The sequence below is a fragment of the Mobula hypostoma genome, chromosome 30, assembly GCF_963921235.1.
Source record: "Mobula hypostoma chromosome 30, sMobHyp1.1, whole genome shotgun sequence".
In the NCBI taxonomy this organism is placed as follows: Eukaryota; Metazoa; Chordata; class Chondrichthyes; order Myliobatiformes; family Myliobatidae; genus Mobula; species Mobula hypostoma.
In genome coordinates, this window is record NC_086126.1 from 1,945,792 (window position 1) to 1,969,632 (window position 23,841).

At 47.1% G+C, this 23,841-nt stretch overlaps 1 protein-coding gene across 5 annotated transcripts in view; it reads left to right on the plus strand.

Moving 5' to 3' along the window:
- LOC134339616 (solute carrier family 22 member 6-A-like) overlaps positions 1-9,475 on the plus strand; it is a 77,631-nt gene extending 68,156 nt beyond the window's left edge. For 4 of the 5 annotated variants that reach the window (XM_063036287.1, XM_063036290.1, XM_063036288.1 and 1 more), the window contains 2 exons: positions 4,237-4,440; positions 8,758-9,475. In XM_063036287.1, coding sequence (XP_062892357.1) covers positions 4,237-4,440; positions 8,758-8,839 — 286 coding nt within the window. In that variant the 3' untranslated portion in view covers positions 8,840-9,475. The remainder of the gene's footprint in view (positions 1-4,236; positions 4,441-8,757) is intronic. The other variant, XM_063036289.1, reaches the window with a different exon arrangement.
- Positions 9,476-23,841: the final 14,366 nt, after the last annotated feature.

A 23,841-nucleotide genomic window follows, 5' to 3' on the forward strand; every position in this document is an offset into this window, starting at 1 on the left:
CACCCCAGAGACTACATTGTTCACCCGATAATTCCACATGCTGTAGGCTCTCTCTCTCCTAACAAGGGAGAAAGAGGTGACTCCATTTTCCAACCAGCGGGAGAGATGATGAACAACTCGCTGGTTTACGATGTTAAAAGTCCGTTACGTCGCAAAGATCCTGGGTCCCCAGACACACAGCACATGTTCCAACTCCCCCAACGACACACGGGTCTCCTGTGGCGACACCAACCCTTGATCCGCCCGTCTCCAGTTCCTCGAGATCCCAGGCTTCTGAATCCATGCCAAAATCTTAGGCCAAGCCTTTGGCATGCCAAATAGCGGCCCGTCATGACACCCCGAGAGCGGGTCCTATTCCCGCAAAGAACCGTAGGCAGCGTGTAACTCCAGGTCAGGGTCTTCAAGAGAGCCCAGAAAGGGAAAAATAGAGATATTAAAAATGGAAATAGAACTGTTTTCAAAGATGCAAGCAGAGGAGTCGCCTTTGGGCACCATAACGACTTAGCTCTGCCTCCTTTTCAGACCAGTTTGTCGTTGAGCCTACTAGGAGATCAGCTATATTGGATTGGGTGTTATGTAATGAACTGGAAGTGATTAGAGAACTTAAGGTAAAGAGAACCTTAGGAACCAGTGATCACAATATGATTGAGTTCAACTTGAAACTTGATAGGGAGAAAGTAAAGTCTGACGTAGCAGTATTTCAGTGGAGAAAGGGAAATTACAGTGGTATGAGAGAGGAGTTGGCCAAAGTAAATTGGAAGGAGCTGCTGGCAGGGATGTCAGCAGAGCAGCAATGGTGTGTGTTTCTGGGAAAAATGAGGAAGGTGCAGGACATATGTATTCCAAAAATGAAGAAATATTCAAATGGTAAAATAGTACAACCATGGCTGATGAGGGAAGTCAAGGCTATTGTAAAAGCAAAAGAAATGGTAGACAACAAATCAAAAATTAGTGGGAAGATAGAGGATTGGGAAGTTTTTAAAAAGCTATAGAGAGCAACTAAAAAAATCATTAGAAGGGAAAAGATGAAATATGAAAGAGAGCTAGCAAATAATATCAAAGTGGATAGTAAAAGTTTTTGTTTCAAGTATGTTAAAAATAAAAGAGAAATGAGAGTGTTTATAGGACCACTAGAAGATGAGGCAGGAGAAATAATAATGGGGCACAGGGAGATGGCTGATGAACTAAATGAGTATTTTGCATCAGTCTTGACTGTGGAAGACACAAGCAGTGTGCCTGATGTTGTAGTGTGTGAAGGAAGAGGACTGGAAAATTGCAAATGTCACTCCACTCTTTAAGAAAGGAGGAAGGCAGCAGAAAGAAAATTATAGACCAGTTAGCCTAACCTCAGTGGTTGGGAAGATGTTGGAGTCAATTGTTAAGGACGAGGCGATGGAGTACTTGGTGACACAGGACAAGATAGTACAAAGTCAGCATGGTTCCCTTCAGGGAAAATCCTGCCTGATGAACCTGCTGGAATTCTTTGAGGAGATTACAAGTAGGGTAGATAAAGGGGATGCAGTGGATGTTGTATATTTGGACTTTCAGAAGGCCTTTGACAAGGTGCCACACATGAGGCTGCTTAACAAGTTAAGAGCCCATGGTATTACAGGAAAGCTACTGGCATGGTGACAGCATTGTCTGATTGGTAGGAGGCAGTGAGTGGGAATAAAAGGATCCTTTTCTGGTTAGCTGCCAGTGACTAGTGGTTTTCCGCAGGGGTCTGTGTTGGGACCGCTTCTTTTTATGCTGTATATCAATGATTTAGAAGATGGAATAGATGGTTTTGTTGCCAAGTTTGCAGATGATATGAAGATTGGTGGAGGGGCAGGTAGTGTTGAGGAAACACGTAGGATGCAGAAGGACTTGGACAAGTTAGGAGAATGGGCAAGAAAGTGGCAAATGAAATACTATGTTGGAAAATGCTTGGACATGCACTTTGGTAGTAGAAATAAATGTGCAGACTATTTTCTAAACGGGGAGAAAATCCAAAAATCTGAGATGCAAAGGGACTTGGGAGTCCTTGTGCAGAACACCCTAAAGGTTAACTTGCAGGTTGAGTCGGTGGTGAGGAAGGCAAATGCCATGTTAGCATTAATTTCAAGAGGTCTAGAATACAAGAGCAAGGATGTGATGCTGAGGCTTTAATATGCATTTGTGAGGCCTCACCTTGAGCATTGTGAATAGGTTTGGGCTCCTCATCTTTGAAAAGATGTGCTGGCATTGGAGAGAGTTTAGAGGAGGGTCACAAGGATGACTCCAGGAATGAAAGGGCTATCATATGAGGAATGTTTGATGGCTCTGGGACTGTACTCGCTGGAATTCAGCAGGATGAGGGACGATCTCATTGAAACCTTTTGAATGTTGAAAGGCCTAGAATGTGGAAAGCATGTTTCCCATGGTGGGGGAGTCTAGGACAGGAGGGCACAGCCTCAGGATAGAGGGGCGCCCTTTCAAAACAGATGTGGAGAAATTTCTTTAGCCAAAGGGTGGTGAATTTATGGAATGTTGTCACATGTAGCTGTGGAGGCCAGGTTGTTGGGTGTATTTAAGGCAGAGATTGATAGGTTCCTGATTAGACATGGCATCAAAGGTTACAGGGAGAAGGCTGGGAACTGGGGTTGAGGAGGAGAAAAAAAAAGGATCAGCCATGATTGAATGGCAGAGCAGACTCAATGGGCCAGATGGCCTAATTCTGCTCCTATGTCTTATAGTGTTATCTCTGATGTCCCAGAAAGGATAGCCACATCCTGGAAATAGGATGTGGCAGAAAGGGAGGATCTGAGAAAAGGGAATAGCGTTTTTACAGTAGACAGGGTGGGAAAAGATAGAGTCAAGATAGCTGTGGGAATCAGTAGATGTCAGCTGACAGTTTGTCTCCAGAGATGGAGGCAGAGAGATTGTGAAAGTGGAGAGAGGTGTCAGATACGGACCAAGCAAATTTAAGGGCAGGGTAGAAGAGGGAAGCAAAGTTGATGAAGGTGATGAGCTCAGCATGGGTGCATGAATCAGCACCAATGCAGTGCAGGAAGAGTTGGGAAGCATTACAGGGAAGGCTTGGAACATGGACTGTTCATATCATATAGCCAATGAAAGGCAGGCATAGCTGGGGCCCATGTGGGTGCTTGTGGCTGCCCCTCGAGTTTGGAGAAGGTGAGAGGATCCAAAGGAGAAACTTTTGAGGGCGAGGACTAGTTCGGCAGGATGGAGGAGGGTGGTTGTGGAGGGGAACTGGTTGGGTCTTTTGTTGGGAAAGAAGCAGAGAGCTTCCAGCCCTTCTTGGTGGGGACAGAAGTGTACAGGGACTGAGCATTCTCGGTGAACATGAGACATTTGGAGCAAGGAATTGAAAGTTGTCGAGACGTTTGGGGTTGTTAAGCTTTGAGCATGCTATGTTGCTGCCAGAAGCAAGGCATTTCAGGCTGAGACCCTTCACCCGGACTGGAAAGGAAGGGGCAAGAAGCCAGAATAAGAAGTTGGGGGGAAGTGAAAGAGAAGAACAAGCTGGGAGGTGACAGGTGAGGGAGAAATTGGGTTGGTGGGGAAGGAGGGGATGAAATAAGAAGCTGGGAGGTGATAGGTGGAAAAGATAACGGGCTGAAGAAGGAGGAGTCTGATTGGAGAGGAGAACGGACCATGGGAATGATGAAGGGCACCAAAGGGAGTGATGGTCAGGTAAGGAGAAGAGAAGGGGTGAGAGGGAAACCAGAATGGGAAATGGAAAAAGAGACGAGAGAGGGAGTAGAAATTGCTAGAAGTTTGAGTAATCAATATAGGAGGCTACCCAAGTGGAATATGAGGTGTTACTCCACCCAAAGTTTGGGCTAATCATGACAGCCGGGGAGGCCGTGAACCGACATGTCGGAATGGGAGTGGGAAGTTGAATTAAGATGGATGCTCACTGTGATATGGGGGCTCCTTTCCAGTGTTCAGAAGGGTCTCAGCCCAAAGTGTTGACTGTTGATTCATTTCCGTAGATGCTGCCTGACCTGCTGAGTTCCTCCAGCGGTCTGCCATGGAGCAATGCCGTTAAGCAAGGGGTCCCTGGACCCCAGGGGAGGAACCTCTGCTCCAGAAGATTTCCAGCGTCTGCAGAACCTGTACACTGTAAATGGGTTAGTACAGATTAGAGGACAGAAAGGCCTGATGACTCCACGACCTTGCTGTCGATGTGGAGGTGGGGACGTGAGGAGCTTTGCCCACCGCTACTGACTCCGGACGTTTCTCTCCCCGCAGGCAGACGGGCGTAGGTTTGGCCAACACCATGGCTCGGGTGGGCGCCATCGTGGCACCGATGGTCAAGCTGAGCGGCGACTACCTCCCCTTCGTGCCCATGAGTATCTATGGCGGGATGGCCATTCTGTCCGGAGTATCGGCCTTCGGTCTCCCGGAGACCCTCAACACCCAGCTCCCGGACACAGTCGAGGATGTTGAGAACAGGTGGGATGTCCTCATCTCCTGCTGAGCTGGGGTACAAGTGGACCAAGGGAAATGCCTGGGGGGGGGAGGTTTCAGATCTGGGTCGGCGGGCAGGGGGAAGGGCAGGGATTTGGGAGCAGTGCTGGTTGGGTCGGGGGTGGGACTGAATCCACTGGCTCCCTCGACCACAGCAACATACCACAGCCATTTGCAACAGATACATACTGCACAGTCACATCAGGATCAGTGCATTAGGTGACAAACCAAATCTCCTCAAATTCTGAATGAGATATAGTCTGCACGTCAGTACATCCAAAAATGTGGCCAAAACAGTCAGGCGGGGGCGGGGGGGGGCAGCCCGTAAATATCGCCACACTTCTGGTGTTAACATAGCATGCCCACAGCTCACCAACCCTCGCCTGTATGCCTTTGGAATGTGGGAGGAAACCTGAGCCCTGGGCGGAAACCCACGTGACCACAGGGACAACGTACAAACTTGTAATGGACAGCAGCAGGACTTAAACTTGTTGAGCCTGGTCCCATCCTGGACCCAACGTATCGAGGTGCCTACAAAGAAGGCACGACAGCCGCTATATGTCATTAGGAGTTTGAGAAGGTTTGGTATGTCACCTAAGCGCTCGCAAATTTCTGCAGATGCACCGTGGAGAGCATTCTGATGGCTGCAGGGCAGGAGGGGCAACTGGTATGGGGGGGTACTGCATAGGATTAAAATAAGGTGGAGGGAGTTGTAAACTCAGTCAGCATGTTTGACCGACTCTAGAACTTGGCTTACAAGCCCATAAGGCAGCGGAGCAAGATTAGGCCATTCGGCCCATCGAGTCTGCTCTGCCATTTCATCATGGCTGATTCATTAACCCCAATCTCTTGCCTTCTCCCTGTAACCTTCGACACCCTTACTAACAAAGAACCCATCAACCTCTGCTCTAATATACCCAATGACTTGGCCTCCACACCCACCTGTAACAGTGATCTCCACAGATTCACCAGCCTCTGAAAGACAGCATTAAGGAGCAGGAGCTGGGGTTGGGTGAACTAAGGATCATTCAGGAGGCAGAACAATTGATAGATAAGACGTTTGAGCAGGTGTTTACACTCAGAGTGCAGAATTCGAGGAGTAGATTGATGAACACCGAGAAAGGTAAAGAGAGAAAGTAGTCAGTGAAGGTAGTCAATGGTCAGTCCCCTGTGGCCATTCCCTTCAGCAACAGGATACTGCTGAGGAGGATGACCTGTCTGGGCAAGGCAGCAGCAGCCAGACAAATAGCACTGAGGTTGGCTCTGAGCCTCAGAAGGGTAGGGTGAAGTCAGGCAGAGCAATAGTCATAGGGGATATGGGATAGACGATAGTTAAGGGGGCAGATAGGAGATTCTGCGGCAGCAAAAGAGATGCTAGGATAATGTGTTGTCTCCTGGATGATAGGGTCCAGGCTGTCACTGGGAATATTCTTGAAGGGGAGGGAGAGCAGCCGGAGGTTGTGGTACATGTTGGTACCAATGACATAGGCAGGAGAGGGGTAGAGGTTCTGCGCAGTAAATTTAGGAGGAGGCTAAAGAGCAGGACCCCCAAGGCTGTAATCTCTGGATTACTCCCGGTGCCACGAGCTAGGGAAGGTCAGAACAGGAAGGTTGTGCAGATGAATGAGTGGCTGAGGAGGTGGTGCAGGGGGCAGGGTTTCAAGTTCTTGGATCCTTGGAACCTTTAATGGGGAAGGGCTGACCTGGACAAGTGGGACGGGCTGCACCTGAACTGGAGGGGAACCAATATCCGGGGAGGCAGGTTTGCTAATGCTTTTGGGGAGGGTATAAGCTAGATTTGCAGGGGAATGGGAACCGAAGTGAAGAGGCAGAGGATGGGGAGGTTGGCGTTCAAGTAGAGAGAGCTTGTAGAGAGTTTGTGAGGAAGGATAAGTAGATGATAGAGCAAAGATGCACTCAGCCTGATGGTTTGAGATGTGTCTGTTTTAATGCAAGGAGTATCATAAATTGGTGGATGAACTTAGAGCGTGGATCAATACATGGAACTATGATGTTGTGGCCATTACAGAGACTTGGGTGTCTCAGGGGCAGGAATGGCTGCTGAGTGCGCCGGGCTTTAGATGTTTCAAAAAGGACAGGGAGGGAGGTGAAAGAGATGGGGGAGTGACACTGCTAATCGGGGATAGTATCACGGTTGCAGAAAAGGGGGAATTCATGGTTGGATTGTAGGGATTGTCTACTCAGTCATTGTGGGTGGAAGTCAGAAACAGGAAGGTGGCAATAACTCTACTGGGGGCCTATAGAAAACACCCAATAGTAACTGAGACAATAGTAGAGGAGCAGATAGGGAGGCAGATTCTGGAATGGTGCAATAATAATAGGGTTGCTGTGGTGGGTTATTTTAACTTCCTTATTATTGACTGGCATCTCCATAGAGCAAGGGGTTTAGATGGGGTGGAGTTTGTTAGGTGTGTTCAGGAAGGTTTCCTGATGCAATATGTAGATAAGACAACTAGATGAGAGGCTGAACTTGATCTGTTGTTGGGAAATGAACCTGGTCAGATGTCAGATCTCTCGGTCGGAGAGCATTTTGGAGTTGTGACCACAACTCTATCTCCTTTAGTCATAGTCATACTTTATTGATCCCAGGGGAAATTGGTTTTCGTTACAGTTGCACCATAAATAAATCATAGTAATAAAACCATAAATAGTTAAATAATAATATGTAAATTATGCCAGGAAATAAGTCCTATTTGCTCAGGGTGTCTGACCCTCCAAGGGAGGAGTTGTAAAGTTTGATGGCCATGGGCAGGAATGACTTCCTATGACGCTATGTGCTGCATCTCGGTGGAATGAGTCTCTGGCTGAATGTACTCCTGTGCCCAACCAGTACATTATGTAGTGGATGGGAAATTTTGACCAAGATGGCATGCAACTTAGACAGCATCCATAGGACTGGAAAGGAGAAGTGCCGACAATTTGGGAAAACATTTAATTGGGGTTGGGGAAAATACGATGCTCTTAAGCAGATGTTCTCAGGGAAATGTACGGCAGAAATGTGGCAAATATTCAGGGAACATCTGTATGCTGTTCTGCTTAGGTATGTTCCATTGATGCAGGGAAAGGATGGTAGGGTAGAAGAACCATGGTGTACAAAGGATGTAGAAAATCTACTTAAGAAGAAAAGAAAAGCTTATGAAAGGTTCAAGAAACTAGATGATGTTAGAGCTCTAGAAAATTACAAGGGAGCCAGGAAGGAGCTCAAGAATGAAATCAGGAGAGCTGGAAGGGGCCATGAGAAGGCCATAGTGAGCAGGATTGAGGAAAACCCCAAGGCATTCTACGAGTATGTGAAGAGCAAGAGGATGAGCTGTGTGAGAATTAGACCAATCAGTTGCAATAGTGGAAACGTGTGCACGGAGTCGGAGGAGGTAGCGGAGGTACTTCATGAATACTTTGCTGCAGCTCAATGACCCTGGTGCAGATGTGGCTGTCCGGGAGGCCGGGAGTCTCCCGGACATCTCGCATCTGACACCCAGTACAGAACACTGGCCTCACAGACATACTCACTATTACTATGCTTAACAAGTAACTTACCTCGCCTCGACCCATTGTCATCGAAGCCCCGTTGAGTCAAAGCCCTCCTAATCTGACTCTTCCCACTCTGACACCCACTCTATAAAGCTGTCTTCTTTTTAACCTCTTCCCGCTGGTCTAATTTGCTGACGTCCACGCACCTGCGCAGTCGTGCCTCGACCAAACTCTATAGCAGTTGGTCAAAACTTTTGATATCATGCTGAATCTTACCTGAAACAGGGTTAAAATTTTTTTTAAATCACAAGAGATTCTGCAGTTGCTGGAAACCCAGTGCAACACACACAACATGCTGCAGGAGCTCAGCAGGTCAGGCAGCATCCATGGAGAGGGAGAAAGAGTCAGCGTTTTGGGTCATTAGGACTGGAAAGGAAGGGGGAAGAAGCCAAAATAAGAAGGTGGGGGCGAAGAGGAACGAGTACAAACTAGAAAGGTGAAATGTGAAGCCAGGTAGGTGGAGGAGAGGGGATGAAGTAAGAAGCTGGGAGATGATAGGCTGGAAAGGTAACGGGCTGAAGAAGGAGGAATCTGATTGGAGAGGAGAGTGGACCATGGGAGAAGGATAAGGCGGAGGGAGACCAGGGGAGGTGAGCAGGTGAAGAGAGGAGCTAAGAGGCCAGGGTGGGGAAATGAAGAAATGGGAATAGGAACAGAAACAAAATAACCACAACTTGGAGAAATCAAGGTTCCTGGGGTTAACAAGGTTGGAGGAATTTCGTGACACTGCTGACTTGTGGTTGTTTGCAGGTGGAGACTGGGGAAGGCGCCAAAGGCGGATGTGATCCCGGAACCGGGAGCGCAAATCCCCCTGGTGGAACAGAGGCCCTGAACCAGAATGCCGCCTGGTGCCCTCGTCAACACACCTCCGCAGATGGACAGGAGGGGAGTGAAGGGGCCAACCTGCCAGATCCTGCTACTGTTTGCCCAGCTGGATATTGCAACTTGTACCTCCTGTACCTAATAACATGGCCACTGAGTGTATGTTCATTGTCTTCTGCTGCTGTAGCCCGTCCACCTCAATATTTGACGTGTTGTGCATTCAGAGATGCTCTTCTGCACACCTCTGTTGTAACATGTGGTTACTGTCGCCTTCCTGTCAGCTTGAACCAGTCTGGCCATTCTCGTCTGACCTCTCTCATTAACAAGGTGTTTTCACCCACAGAGCTGCCACTGACCGAATGTTTTTGTGTGTTTTGCACCATTCTCTGTAAACCGTGGACCCAGAAAATCCGCAGTATCTGAGATACTCAAACCACTCCATCTGGCACCAACAATCATTCCACGGTCAAAGTCACTTAGATCACATTACTTCCCCATTCTGATTTTTCTGTACAAAGAAACTGAACCTCTTGGCCACGTCTGCGTGCTTTTATACATTGAGTTGCTGCCACATGATTGGCTGATTAGATATTTGCATTAACAAACTGGTGTACATTCGTATCTAATAAAGTGGCCGCCGAGTGTAAGCACAACGTTTACTGAGTCTGGACCTTATTCCTGGGGTGGTGGGGGTGGACGTGTGGTTGTTGGTGTGTAGGCAAGGTTGCGGGAAGGAGCCCAGTCAGTGCAACACACAACAATATCAATCATAGAACACAGGATAGGACTGTCGAGGGATTTCACTCATCTACAGATATAAAGGTAGTATTTGTGTCAGAACGATGCCCAGCATGGGCACAGGCCCTTCAGCCCAATCGGTCCATTCTATCCCAGATGCCTCAACTCATTGGCTCACGTTTGGCCTTTAAACCAGTGTTTCCCAACCATTTTTATGCCCCAGACCCCTGCCACTAACCCTGGAAAACGTGGAACCCAGTTGGGAATCACTGATCTAAACCTTTCCTATCCATGTACCTGCCCACATGATGTTAATGTTTCTGCCTCATATACTTCCTCTGACAATTCTTCCCATCTACGGACCAGCGTCTGGGCGACAAAGTTCTTCCTATTAAATCTCTCCCCTCTCACCTTAAACCTGTGTCCTCTGGTCCTGACTCCCCAGCCCCTGGGGAAAAGACTGTGCACATTCACCCTGCGCTCTCTTCCTGCTGCTGCCACTGGTGGGGGGAAGTACAGGAGCCACACCAGCAGGATCATAAACAATTATGACCCCTCAGCTATCAGGCTCCTGAACCAACATGGAGATCTTCTCTCACCTCAACACTGAACTGATTCCACAACCTATGGACTCACTTTCAAGGGCTTGACACCCACGTTTTTTAACATACAGGGGGTTCCTAATAAAGTGGCCACTGAGTGTGTCTGCGACCTCTCAAACCACAGGGTGCATTCTATCGCCCTATGCTCTCAACGGCTCCTTTAAAGTCTTCTTCTGGCATCTTCCGCCTTCCTTTCCAGTCCTGATGAAGGATCTCTGCCCAACACGTTGACAGTTTATTCATTCCCATTTACCGCTGCCTGACCTGCTGAGTTCCTCCAGCATTTTGTGTGTGTTGCTCTGGATTTCCAGCAACTGCAGAATCTCCTGTGTTTGCAATTCCTTTACCTTGTTCTCCGTAGAACATGATTTCACAGTGACTGCGGTCATTAAACTTAGTCCAATAGTTCAGAATTAATAATTAATTCTTGCTATCAGTATGTTAAACATTACCAGACATCACATACTAAAGACTTGTTCCTCGGCATAAACATCAGCGAGGATCTCACGTGGTCTGTACATATCTCTGTGTAGTGAAAAAGACACAACAGCACCTCCTTCACCTCAGACAGTTGAGGAAATTTGGTTTGGCCCCAAATCCCAAGGACTTTCTACAGGGGCACAATTGAGAGCATCCTGACTGGCTGCATCACTGCCTGGTATGGGAACTGTACCTCCCTCAATCGCAGGACTCTGCAGAGAGTGGTGCGGACAGCCCAGCACATCTGCAGATGTGAACTTCCCACTATTCAGGACATTTACAGAGACAGGTGTGTAAAAAGGGCCCGTAGGATCATTGGGGACCCGAGTCACCCAAACCACAATCTATTCCAGCTGCTACCATCCGGGAAATGGTACAGCAGCATAAAAGCCAGGACCAACAGGCCCTGGGACAGCTTCTTCCACCAGGCCATCAGACTGATTAATTCATGCTGACACAACTCTATTTATATGTTATATTGACTGTTCATATTTAACCATCTTGTTCCTGTTCTGTTGTACATACTATTTATTATAAATTGCTACAAATTGCACATTACACATTGAGACGGAGAGGTAACGTAAAGATTTTTACTGCTCATGTATATGAAGGATGTAAGAAATAAAGTCAATTCAGTAATGTTTTTCCTGACAAGCGGGGCCGGGAGGAGGGGTGGGGGGACAGTCACTCTGCTCGGCAGCTGAGACTTGTTGCTGTGAAACTATCTCGGATTCAGTGACCTACCCCGTGGTGGTTGTAGGAGTTGACTCTGGGACTGCACGAAATGATTCTGACAGTTCTGGACACCTTTCTTCGCCAACATTTGTCTCTGCTCTCCTCAACTGATCGATAAATCGGCTCCAGATCACATCAGACATAATCTCCACTGTGCAGGAGAGTGGTCCAGTTCGGTCCTTAATCTTTCCAAGTGCACACATTTGATCACCTCTCGTTGCTCACCAGGACTGCTCGTCCAGGAGTGAAACATTGAACGTCCTTGTTTGCGGATCCCTCGGTTTGTCTCAGTTGTTTGTCCTGGACACTGCTTCTGAGATTGGTTTGAGGAGATCCAGGCGTGAACGCCAGGGACGACTCAGGAACAGCATAGCTGGTGAGCTGTTGGTTGTGGATTGAGCTGTAATCAGGCATGTAAGGAGGAAATCTGTGAGCTTCTGGTTTAGTGTTGGTGTAGTGTGTTCTGCTGACCTTGCCCGCAGTGTGTTCTTTAGACTCTGGACAAACCTTTCTCCCAAGACATTTGTAGCTGAGAGGTATGGTACAGATGTAATATGTCTTATTCCATTGATGTTCAGGAATAATTGAGACTGTTCTGAAACAATCTGTGGTCCGTTGTCACTGACGAAGTTGTCGGGACACCAGTCCTTGAGAAGAGGCTTCACGACACATCAACAGTGTGTGAGGCTGTAGTGGAGACTGTTGGGATCACTTCTGGTCACTTTGTAGGTGCATCTACTACCACCATCAAACGGTCTGGCAAAATCCACGTGAGTCCTCTGTCAGGGCAATGTGGGCAATTCCCAGGGACGGAGAGGTGAGCTCCTGGCATCTTCTGGACATGTTGGCATCCTGAACAGTGCACATCAAGCTGCCCGATATGCTGGTCTATGCCAGGCCACCAGACAAAGCTTCGAGCCAATGTTTTCATTTAGACCATGCCTAGATGACTGGCATGTAGCTCCATCAAGACTTTAGCTCTCAGCTTGCATTGTACAACAAGTCTTTATCCCCACACAAGGCAACCCACAGGAAGGGCAAGGTCATCCTGGCTCTGGTAAAAACAGGGGATCTGCGATTTTTGCTGCACATTCCAGCCATTGTGGATACCCTGAGACTGGAGACAGTGTGGGGTCTTCTCTGCTCTCCCTCTGAATCGTCTCTGCCGTTACAGGGAGACTTTCAATTTGCATGAGGGAGATTATGTCACGAGAAGTGTCCGCTTTTGTAAGTGTTTCAGGTATTTCCTTTTCCGAGGGTAAACAGGACAATCCGTCAGCATTTCCATGGTTAGTTGTCCTCGTGAATTTGATCTTGCTCTTCAAGAGACAGAACCCATCTCTGCATCTGTGCTGCTGTTGTTGCCCACAGCATGGAACACCCTTCTGGGGATTGAAAATGGACACTGGTGGTTGATGATCAGCAACGAGGGTAAACTCGCTCCCATGCAAGTACTGGTTCAAATGTTCTGCACCTCAAACCAGGCTCAATGCCTTTCTGTCAATCGATGTGTAATTTCTCTCTGCATCAGTACACTGTAATGATTTGATCTGTATGAACAGTATGCAAGACAAGCTTTTCACTGGCTCTCGGTAACAAGTTTCAAATACACATGCACACGGTGAAGCTGTACCTGAGCTGTGTTCTGTCCACACTCTCGTACGGGTCAGAACGCTGGCGCACGACAGAGAGTGACCCTGTCAGGCTGTCGTCATTCCACACCACGAGCCTCCAGAAGAACCTCTGTATTTTCAGCCTAGAAAGATCTCCAACCACACTCTACTCCTTCAGCGTCACCAAGAGGACATGGCCACAATCACCATGAGGAAACGCTGGAGATGGATTGGGCACGTGATGAAAAGAGAGGCCGACTCCATCATCAAGACAGCACTTCATTGGAGCCTCAAACAGTGGAAGGAAACACAGAAGAACAAAGACAACTTGGCTCCGTACTGTCGAGGCAGATATGAGGACCCTGAACCACACCGGGGGCACAATAGAGAAGATGGCCAAAGATGGACAGAGATGGAGGTCCTTCATTGCTGATCTAAAGCCCAGGCAGTATCTATCACTACTATGCAATCTCACAGTCACACACACACACACACACACACACACACACACACACACACACACACACACAGTGTCACACTCTTTCATACACACTCATACACACACACTCACACACACTCGATCAACTCACACACTCACTCAACTCACACACACACATAATCACACACTCACACACACTCACATACACTCACTCACATAATCGCACGCTGTCACATACACACACACTCTCACACAGACTCACACATACACACGCTCACACACACACAGACACAGACATACACACAATCACTCACACTCACACACACTCACTCACATGCTGTCACACACACACACTTACACACACACTCTCTCACACACACTCGCTCACACACACAATCACTCTCACACACGCTCACACACACACTTAGTCACACACTGTCTCACACACACACACACACACACACACACACTCACTGACACAGACACACACTCTCACACACTCATGCAGAATTCTAAATTCTAATTTCCAATCACATTAAAATCCTTCCCCCTCGTATTACCCATTTCCACCCTGGGAAAAATTTCCTGGCTGTCCACTCGATCTATGCCTCTTATCATCTTGAACACGTCTATCAAGTCACCTCTCATCCTCCTAAAGAGAAAAGCCCGAGCTCACTCAACCTATCCTCATAAGACACGCTCTCTAATCAGACAGCATCCTGGTAACTTTCCACTCTGCACATTTTGTGTGAACAGGTTTTCAACGAGCTTCACCTATTATGGGCTGTCAATCGACCTGCAAGGGTTTGGAGTTGACATCTACCTCATCCAGCTCATCTTTGGAGCCGTAGACATTCCGGCGAAGATCGTGGTCTACCTGACACTGAGCCTGTTCGGGAGAAGATTCACACAGGTCACCTCTCTTACCCTGGCAGGGTCCACAGTGCTGGCAAACGCCATTATTCCAAAAGGTAGGAGTTCGCCAGTGGAGTCCTAATGTCCTGAGATCTCTCAACAGGATGTTTGCGCTTGTGGCAATCCAGATGCAGAGGTCTCCACTGGTAACTGAATGTTTCTTTATCAATCTCCATTCAAGGGAAATTTCCAGCCAAGATAGTGCCGAGCTCCAGTCTCCATTGAGATTGTGGCTCTGAATTAGTTGTTCTTTTACTTTTGTAGGGATGGTTTTGATCTGTAGTGATCAATAAACCATCGTTTGGAATCAAACAACCTTGCCCGGTGTCCTGGAGTTGAAGGACTGACCTACCAACTGGAGAATTATCCTGGAGCTGATGTTGGGAGATGTGTGTGTGTGTGCGTGTGTGTCTGTGTGTGCGTGTGTGTCTGAGTGTGTGTGCGTGTGCGTGTGCGTGTGTGTGTGTCTCTGAGTGTGTGTGCGTGTGCGTGTGCGTGTGTGCGTGTGCGTGTGTGTGTTTGTGTGTTTGTGTGCGTGTGTGTGTGTGCGTGTGCGTGTGTGTCTGAGTGTGTGTGTGCGCGCATGTGTGTGTGTGTGTGTGCGTGCGTGTGTGTCTGAGTGTGTGTGTGTGTGCGTGTGTGTGTGTTTGTGTGCGTGTGTTTGTGTGCGTGTGTGTGTGTGCGTGTGTGCGTGTGTGTGTGTGTTTGTGTGTGTTTGTGTGTGTGTGTGCGTTTGTGTGTGTGTGTGCGTGTGTGTGTATGTGTGTGGGGTTTGGGTCTGTGTCAGTGCTTTAATATGAACATAGCAACATAAGAAATAGGAGCAGGAGTCAGCCACCTGGCCCGTCGAGCCTGCCCTGCCATTCAATGACCTTCGTCTGGTCAGGGAGAGTGAGGAGTTGATAGAGAGGAGTTACAGGTAGGTGGTCACACCGGGGCCACGGGAGGCAGACCAGTGGGTCACGGTTAGGAGGGGGAAGGGGAAGAGTCAGGTAATAGAGAGTACCCTGGTGGCTGTGCCCCTTGACAATAAGTACTCCTGTTTGAGTACTGTTGGGGGGGACAGCTTACCCGGGGGAAGCGACAGTGGCCGTGCCTCCAGCACAGAGTCCGGCCCTGTAGCTCAGAAGGGTAGGGAAAGGAAGAGGAGCGCAGTTGTAATAGGGGACTCGATAGTAAAGGGGTCAGATAGGCGATTCTGTGGACGCAGTCCAGAGACTCGGATGGTAGTTTTCCTCCCTGGTGCCAGGGTCTGGGATATTTCTGATCGTGTCCAAGATATCCTGAAGTGGGAGGGTGAGGAGCCAGAGGTCGTGGTACATATAGGTACCAATGACATAGGTAGGAAAAGGGAAGAGGTCCTGAAAGGAGAATATAGGGAGCTAGGAAGGGAGTTGAGAAAAAAGACCGCAAAGGTAGTAATCTCGGGATTACTGCCTGTGCCACGCGACAGTGAGAGTAGGAATGCAATGAGGTGGAGGATAAATGCGTGGCTGAGGGATTGGAGCAGGAGGCAGGGATTCAAGTTTTTGGATCATTGGGACCTCTTTTGGCGCAGGCGTGACCTGTACAAAAAGGACGGGTTACACTTGAATCCTAGGGGGACCAATATCCTGGCAGGAAGATTAGCGAGGGCTACTGAGGTGACTTTAAACTAGAATGGTTGGGGGGTGGGAATCAAGTTAAAGAGGCTAGGCGAGAGGAGGTTAGTTCACAACAGGGGGATGGAAACCAGTGCAGAGAGACAGAGGGGTGTAAAATGAGGGTAGAAGCAAAAAGTAGTAAGGTGAAAAGTAAAAGTGGCAGGCCGACAAATCCAGGGCAAGCATCAAAAAGGCCCACTTTTCAACATAATTGTATAAGGGCTAAGAGAGTTGTAAAAGCACGCCTGAAGGCTTTGTGTGTCAATACAAGGAGCATTCGTAACAAGGTGGATGAATTAAAAGTGCAGATTGTTATTAATGAATATGTTATAGTTGGGATCAAAGAGACATGGCTCCAGGGTGACCAAGGATGGGAGCTCAACATTCAGGGATATTCAATATTCAGGAGGGATAGACATGAAAGAAAAGGAGGTGGGGTGGCGTTGCTGGTTAGAGAGGAGATTAACGCAATAGAAAGGAAGGACATAAGCTGGGAAGATGTGGAATCGATATGGGTAGAGCTGCATAACACTAAGGGGCATAAAACGCTGGTGGGAGTTGTGTACAGGCCACCTAACAGTAGTAGTGAGGTTGGGGATGGTATTAAACAGGAAATTAGAAATGTGTGCAATAAAGGAACAGCAGTTATAATGGGTGACTTCAATCTACATGTAGATTGGGTGAACCAAATTGGTAAAGGTGCTGAGGAAGAGGATTTCTTGGAATGTATGCGGGATGGTTTTTTGAACCAACATGTCGAGGAACCAACTAGAGAGCAGGCTATCCTAGACTGGGTATTGAGCAATGAGGAAGGGTTAATTAGCAATCTTGTCGTGAGAGGCCCCTTGGGTAAGAGTGACCATAATATGGTGGAATTCTTCATTAAGATGGAGAGTGACATAGTTAATTCAGAAACAAAGGTTCTGAACTTAAAGAAGGGTAACTTTGAAGGTATGAGACGTGAATTAGCTAAGATAGACTGGCAAATGACACTTAAAGGGTTGACGGTGGATATGCAATGGCAAGCATTTAAAGATCGCATGGATGAACTACAACAATTGTTCATCCCAGTTTGGCAAAAGAATAAATCAAGGAAGGTAGTGCACCCGTGGCTGACAGCCAGAAAAAGTGGCTCACCTGAGGACTGGGAGAAATTCAGAGTTCAGCAGAGGAGGACAAAGGGCTTAATTAGGAAGGGGAAAAAAGATTATAAGAGAAAACTGGCAGGGAACATAAAAACTGACTGTAAAAGCTTTTATAGATATGTGAAAAGAAAAAAGATTGGTTAAGACAAATGTAGGTCCCCTACAGACAGAAACAGGTGAATTGATTATGGGGAGCAAGGACATGGTAGACCAATTGAATAATTACTTTGGTTCTGTCTTCACTAAGGAGGACATAAATAATCTTTCAGAAATAGTAGGGGACAAAGGGTCCAGTGAGATGGAGGAACTGAGCGAAATACATGTTAGTAGGGAAGTGGTGTTAGGTAAATTGTAGGGATTAAAGGCAGATAAATCCCTAGGGCCAGATGGTCTGCATCTCAGAGTGCTTAAGGAAGTAGCCCAAGAAATAGTGAATGTATTAGTGATAATTTTTCAGAACTCTTTAGATTCTGCACTAGTTCCTGAGGATTGGAGGGTGGCTAATGTAACCCCACTTTTTTAAAAAGGAGGGAGAGAGAAACCAGGGAATTATAGACTGGTTAGCCTAACATCAGTGGTGGGGAAACTGCTAGAGTCAGTTATCAAAGATGTGATAACAGCACATTTGGAAAGCGGTGAAATCATCGGACAAAGTCAGTATGGATTTGAGAAAGGAAAATCATGTCTGACGAATCTCATAGAATTTTTTGAGGATGTAACTAGTAGAGTGGATAGGGGAGAACCAGTGGATGTGGTATATTTGGATTTTCAAAAGGCTTTTGACAAGGTCCCACACAGGAGATTAGTGTGCAAGCTTAAAGCATACGGTATTGGGGGTAATGTATTGATGTGGATAGAGAATTAGTTGGCAGACAGGAAGCAAAGAGTGGGAATAAACGGGACCTTTTCAGAATGGCAGGCAGTGACTAGTGGGGTACCGCAAGGCTCAGTGCTGGGACCCCAGTTGTTTACAATATATATTAATGACTTGGATGAGGGAATTAAGTGCAGTATCTCCAAGTTTGCGGATGATACGAAGCTGGGCGGCAGTGTTAGCTGTGAAGAGGATGCAGGGTGACTTGGATAGGTTAGGTGAGTGGGCAAATTCATGGCAGATGAAATTTAATGTGGATAAATGTGAAGTTATCCACTTTGGTGGCAAAAACAGGAAAATAGATTATTATCTGAATGGTGGCCGATTAGGAAAAGGGGAGGTGCAACGAGACCTGGGTGTCATTATACACCAGTCATTGAAAGTGGGCATGCAGGTACAGCAGGCGGTGAAAAAGGCGAATGGTATGCTGGCATTTATAGGAAGAGGATTCGAGTACAGGAGCAGGGAGGTACTACTGCAGTTGTACAAGGTCTTGGTGAGACCACACCTGGAGTATTGTGTGCAGTTTTGGTCCCCTAATCTGAGGAAAGACATCTTTGCCATAGAGGGAGTACAAAGAAGGTTCACCAGATTGATTCCTGGGATGGCAGGACTTTCATATGATGAAAGACTGGATCGACTAGGCTTATACTCGTTGGAATTTAGAAGATTGAGGGGGGATCTGATTGAAATGTGTAAAATCCTAAAGGGATTGGATAGGCTAGATGCAGGAAGATTGTTCCCGATGTTGGGGAAGTCCAGAGTGAGGGGTCACAGTTTCAGGATAAAGGGGAAGCCTTTTAGGACCGAGATGAGGAAAAACTTCTTCAGACAGAGAGTGGTGAATCTGTGGAATTCTCTGCCACAGGAAACAGTTGAGGCCAGTTCATTGGCTATATTTAAGAGGGAGTTAGATATGGCTCTTGTGGCTACGGGGATCAGGGGGTATGGGGGGAAGGCTGGTGCAGGGTTCTGAGTTGGATGATCAGCCATGATCATACTGAATGGCGGTGCAGGCTCGAAGGGCCGAATGGCCTACTCCTGCACCTATTTTTTATGTTTCTATGTATGTAATAAGATCATGGCTGATCTGGCCATGGACTCATCTCCACCCACCTGCCTTTTCCCCATAACCCTTGATTCCCCTACTGTGCAAAAATCTATCCAACCTTGTCTTAAATATATTTACTGAGGTAGCCTCCACTGCTTCACTGGACAGATTCACCACTCCCTGGGAAAAGCAGTTCCTCCTCATCTCCGTCCTAAATTTACTTCCCCAAATCTTGAGACTATGTCCCCCTAGTTCTAGTCTCACCTACTTTCCTGCCTCTATCTTATCTATCCCTTTCATAATTTTATGTTTCTATAATACTTCCTCTCATTCTTCTGAATTCTAGCGAGTACAGTCTCAGGTGACTCAATCTCTCCTCATCTCTGGAATCAACCCGGTGAACCTCCTCTGCACTGCCTCCAAAGCCAGGATATCCTTCTTCAAGTTTGGAGACCAGAACTGTACACAGTACTCCAGGTGCGGCCTCACCAGTACCCTGTATAATTGCAGCATAACCTCCCTGCTCTTAAATTCAATCCCTCTAGCAATGACGGCCAACATTCCATTTGCCTTCTTGATAGCCTGCTGCACCTGCAAACCAACCTTTCGTGATTCATGCACAAGCACTCCCAAGTCCTTCTGCACAGCAGCAAGCTGCAATCTTTTACCATTTAAATAATAATCTGTTCTTTCATTTTTCCTTCCAAAATGGATGATCCCACATTTACTAACATTGTACTCCATCTGCCAGACCCTTGCTCACTCATTTAACCTATCTATATCTCTCTGCAGACTCTCCATATTCTCTGCACAATTTGCTTTTCCACTCAATTTAGCGTCATCAACAAACAGATGAAAGAGCTGATTGTGGACATTGGGAAGGATAAGACGAAGGAACACATAACAGTCTTCATAGAGGGATCAGAAGTGGAGAGAGTGAGCAGTTTCAAGTTCCTGGGTGTCAAGATCTCTGAGGATCTAACCAGGTCCCAACAAATCGATGCAGCTATAAAGGGGGCAAGGCAGCGACTATACTTCATGAGGAGATTGAAGAATTTTGGTATGTCAACAAAAACGCTAAAAACTTCTCTAGATGTACCGTGGAGAGCATTCTGACAGGCTGCTGTGATGGGAGCCCACTGCACAGGACCGAAAGAAGCTGCAGAGGGTTGTAAATTTAGATGTCTCTATTTTGGGTACTAGCCTACAAAGTACCCAGGACATCTTCAAGGAGTGGTGTCTTAGAAAGGCAGCGTCCATTATTAAGAACCTCCAGAACCCAGGGCATGTCCTTTTCTCACTGTTACCATCAGGTAGGAAGTACAGAAGCTCCATAACATCTCTGCATAGATTTCCTCTCCATAAAGCCTGATTCCAGCAACACAGCAAATGTCTTGGTTATGGCTGATCACTACACCAGATATGTTCAAGCCTTCCCTACAAAGGATCAGAGGACCACTGTGGCCAAAGTGTTATGGGGGAAAAGTATTTCGTTTGTCATGGCCTTCCGAGAAGGATACACAGCCACCAGGAAAGGGATTTTGACAGTACCCTCATACATGAGTTACTGAGCAGGTTTGCAGTCGAGGACTATGTCTTATCACCCTCAGTGTGAGCCCAGCCGAGAGTTTTCAATCGGATATTGCTATAATTTTAGACATGTTTGTGGACCCCTCTTTGGGTACCGGTGGGGAAGACTTGCCACAGAAGACCCATCTGAAGTATGTCCCGCCGACGGTTTTCAGCCAGAAGCGTCGACTCTACTCTTTTCCATAGGTACTGCCTCGCCTGCTGAGTTCTTGCAGCATTTTGTGCATTTTGCTTGGATTTCCAGCATCCGCAGGCTTCCTCTTGTTTGTATCTTAAGTATATGTCTGACATGAGAAAGGAATTACAAAATGAACATGAACCAGCAGACGTCTCTGCTACCAAGTAAAATGAACAAAACAAGAGGAGGTATGATCAAAAGATCAGGTTCTCCCAACTGAGGCCTGGAGACAGAGTTCTCATAAGGAAAGCGGTGCTTCCAGGGAAGCATACGTTGGCTGACCACTGGGTGGCTATGTCTTACACACTGGAGAGTCAGATGCCAAGGTGCCAGTTTTCCAGAAGACAAGGATGGGCCTGTTAAAATTTTCCATCGGAACCACCTTTTTGATGGAGAGGTTTGAGGCGACCCGGAGCCTGAGAAGGAACCGACATCTAGTAGGAGGTCCAGAAACTTAGAAACATGGAAAACCTGCAGCTCAATACAAGCCGTTCAGCCCATAATGCTGTGTGGAGCATGTTCCTGTGCCGAAGTGGGAGAACAGAAAGGCAAGTTGTGGAGAGATCTGGAGAGCGAAAGATCCCAAGGTCTGCTCCAGGCTTAAGAAGCTAGAGATGCGATAAGGATGCCTCGAGAAGTCTGGAATCTCGCAGATAGGCTGGACTATGACACGCCGGGGGAACAGAATCTTGTGTCTACCCCCTCGTGAGATACATCACCACCATTTACAAACGGATTGGAGGTCATGTCATCTCAAAGTTCCTTTAACAACTATGTTATGAAATATGGGTAAATTTGAAAGCCATGAGGAAATGACTATATTGTTGGGGGTGCGGGTGGGGTGAATGTGATGCCCTGTGTAAGATTATACTGCTAATATAGAGGGCCTTTCACTTCATGGCCTTCTTTTGGAGCAAGGTGTTCTGCTGGTGCTGATAGGGTTTCTGTTAAAGATAAGGGGCTGTGATGTTCTGCTTAGGAATGTTGAGTCAGCCAATTAGGATGGTGAAATTAGGGGAGGGTTCCAGAGAAAGTTGGGCAGACATTGATACGTTCTTTATAATCCCATGCTGTTATTTCTTGCCGACGGCTAATAGCATGGGGACAGTATTTACACAGATCGGGGTGCAACTGGTCAAGGCATCCCAACTTCCCGGTTTTGGTGATACCCAAGTCATACCGACACTAGATGTACGGAGTCTGTAAAAGGTGGTTTTCCCAGCACTGAGTCCAGTGTCCGTTAGCAAGGGGCAGGCGAGCGCATCTCGAGAGACAGCCGGTGAAATGGGGTTTCATTCGTTGGTCAGGGCACTGAGTCTAGGAGCTGGGACATTATGCCGCAGTTGTGCAGGATTTTGGTGAGGCCACACTGGGAGCATTGTCTACAGCTTTGATTCGTCTGCATCGTGGAACCTGTCAGGCCGCTGGAACGGAGGAGAGGAGATTTAAAAGATCATGCCCGGACTCAAGAGCCCGAGTCTGTAGATGGAACGACCTGTCAGAGGGCGAGACATTAACATCATGTGGACAGGTACCTGGATGGGAAAGGTTCAGATCAGTGATTCCCAAACTGGGTTCCACGTACACCAGGTTTAATGGCAGGGGTCGAGGTCATAAAAATGGTTATGAACCGCTGCTTTAAAGGCCAAACATTGTCAATGAGTTGGGGCATCTGAGGCAGCACAGACTGATTGGGCTGAAGGGCCTGTGCCCCTGCTGTGGATCGTTCTGATACAAGCAATAACTCTGTATCTACAGATGAGTGAAATCCCTCGATGGTCTTGTCCTGTGTTCGATGTCCGATGTCGCTTTGCGTTGTACTGACTGGGCCCTTTCCCACAACCTCGCCTACACACCAACAACCACACATCCAGCCCCGCCATCCCGGGAATAGGGCCCAGACTGAAAAAACGTTACTGTTACTCACAGCGGGCAATTTATTAGATACGAATGCACACCAGCTGGTTAATGCAAATATCTAATCAGCAAATCATGTGGCAGCAACTCAATGTATAAAAGCATACCAACATGGTCAAGAGGTTCAGTTGTTATTCCGATCAAATATCAGAATGGGTATGAAATGTGACCAAAGTGACTTTGGCCGTGGAATGATTGTTGCTAATAGATGGAGTGGATTGAATATGGCAGAAACTACTCATCTCTTGGGATAAAAAAAAATGCTGGAGGAACTAAGCAGGCCAGGCAGCATCTGTAGAAACCAGTACAGTTGATGAATCAGTTCCTGAAGCATTATGTGTGTGTTGCTTAGATTTCCAGCATCTGCAGATTTTCTCTTCTTCTTGAACTCTTGGGATTTTCACGCACAATATTCTCCCGAGTTTACAGAGAATGGGGCAAAAAAAAAATTTTAAAAATCCAGCGAGAAGCAGTTCTGTGGGTGAAAACGCCTTGTTAATGAGAGAGGTCAGAGGAGAATGGCCAGACTGGTTCAAGCTGACAGGAAGGTGACAGTAACTCAAATAACCACACGTTGTGGTGTGTAGGAGAGCACCTCTGAACGCACAACACGTCAAATCATGGAAATGAATGGGCTACAGCAGCAGAAGACCACAGACATACACTCAGTGTCCACTTTATTAGGGTTAAGAGGTTCCTAATAAGGTGGCCACTGAGTGTGACGGTGATCTCTCAAACTGCAGGGTGAATTCTATCACCTTACGCTCTCAACGGCTCCTTTAAATTCTTCCTCTGGCATTTTACACCTTCCTTTCCAGTCTCTGCTTGAAAATATGACTATTTATTCATTTCCATAGATGCTGCCCGACCTGCTGAGTTCCTACGGCATTTTGTATGTGTTGCTCTGGATTTCCAACATCTGCAGAATCTCCTGTGGTTACAATTCCTTTACCCTGTGCTCCCTAGAACATTATTTTACAGTGAATGCTGTCATTAAACTTAGTTTAACAGTTTAGAATGATTAATTAAATCTTATTGTCAGCATGTTACACATTACCGGACATCACATACAAAAGGCTGAGTGTGGGTTTA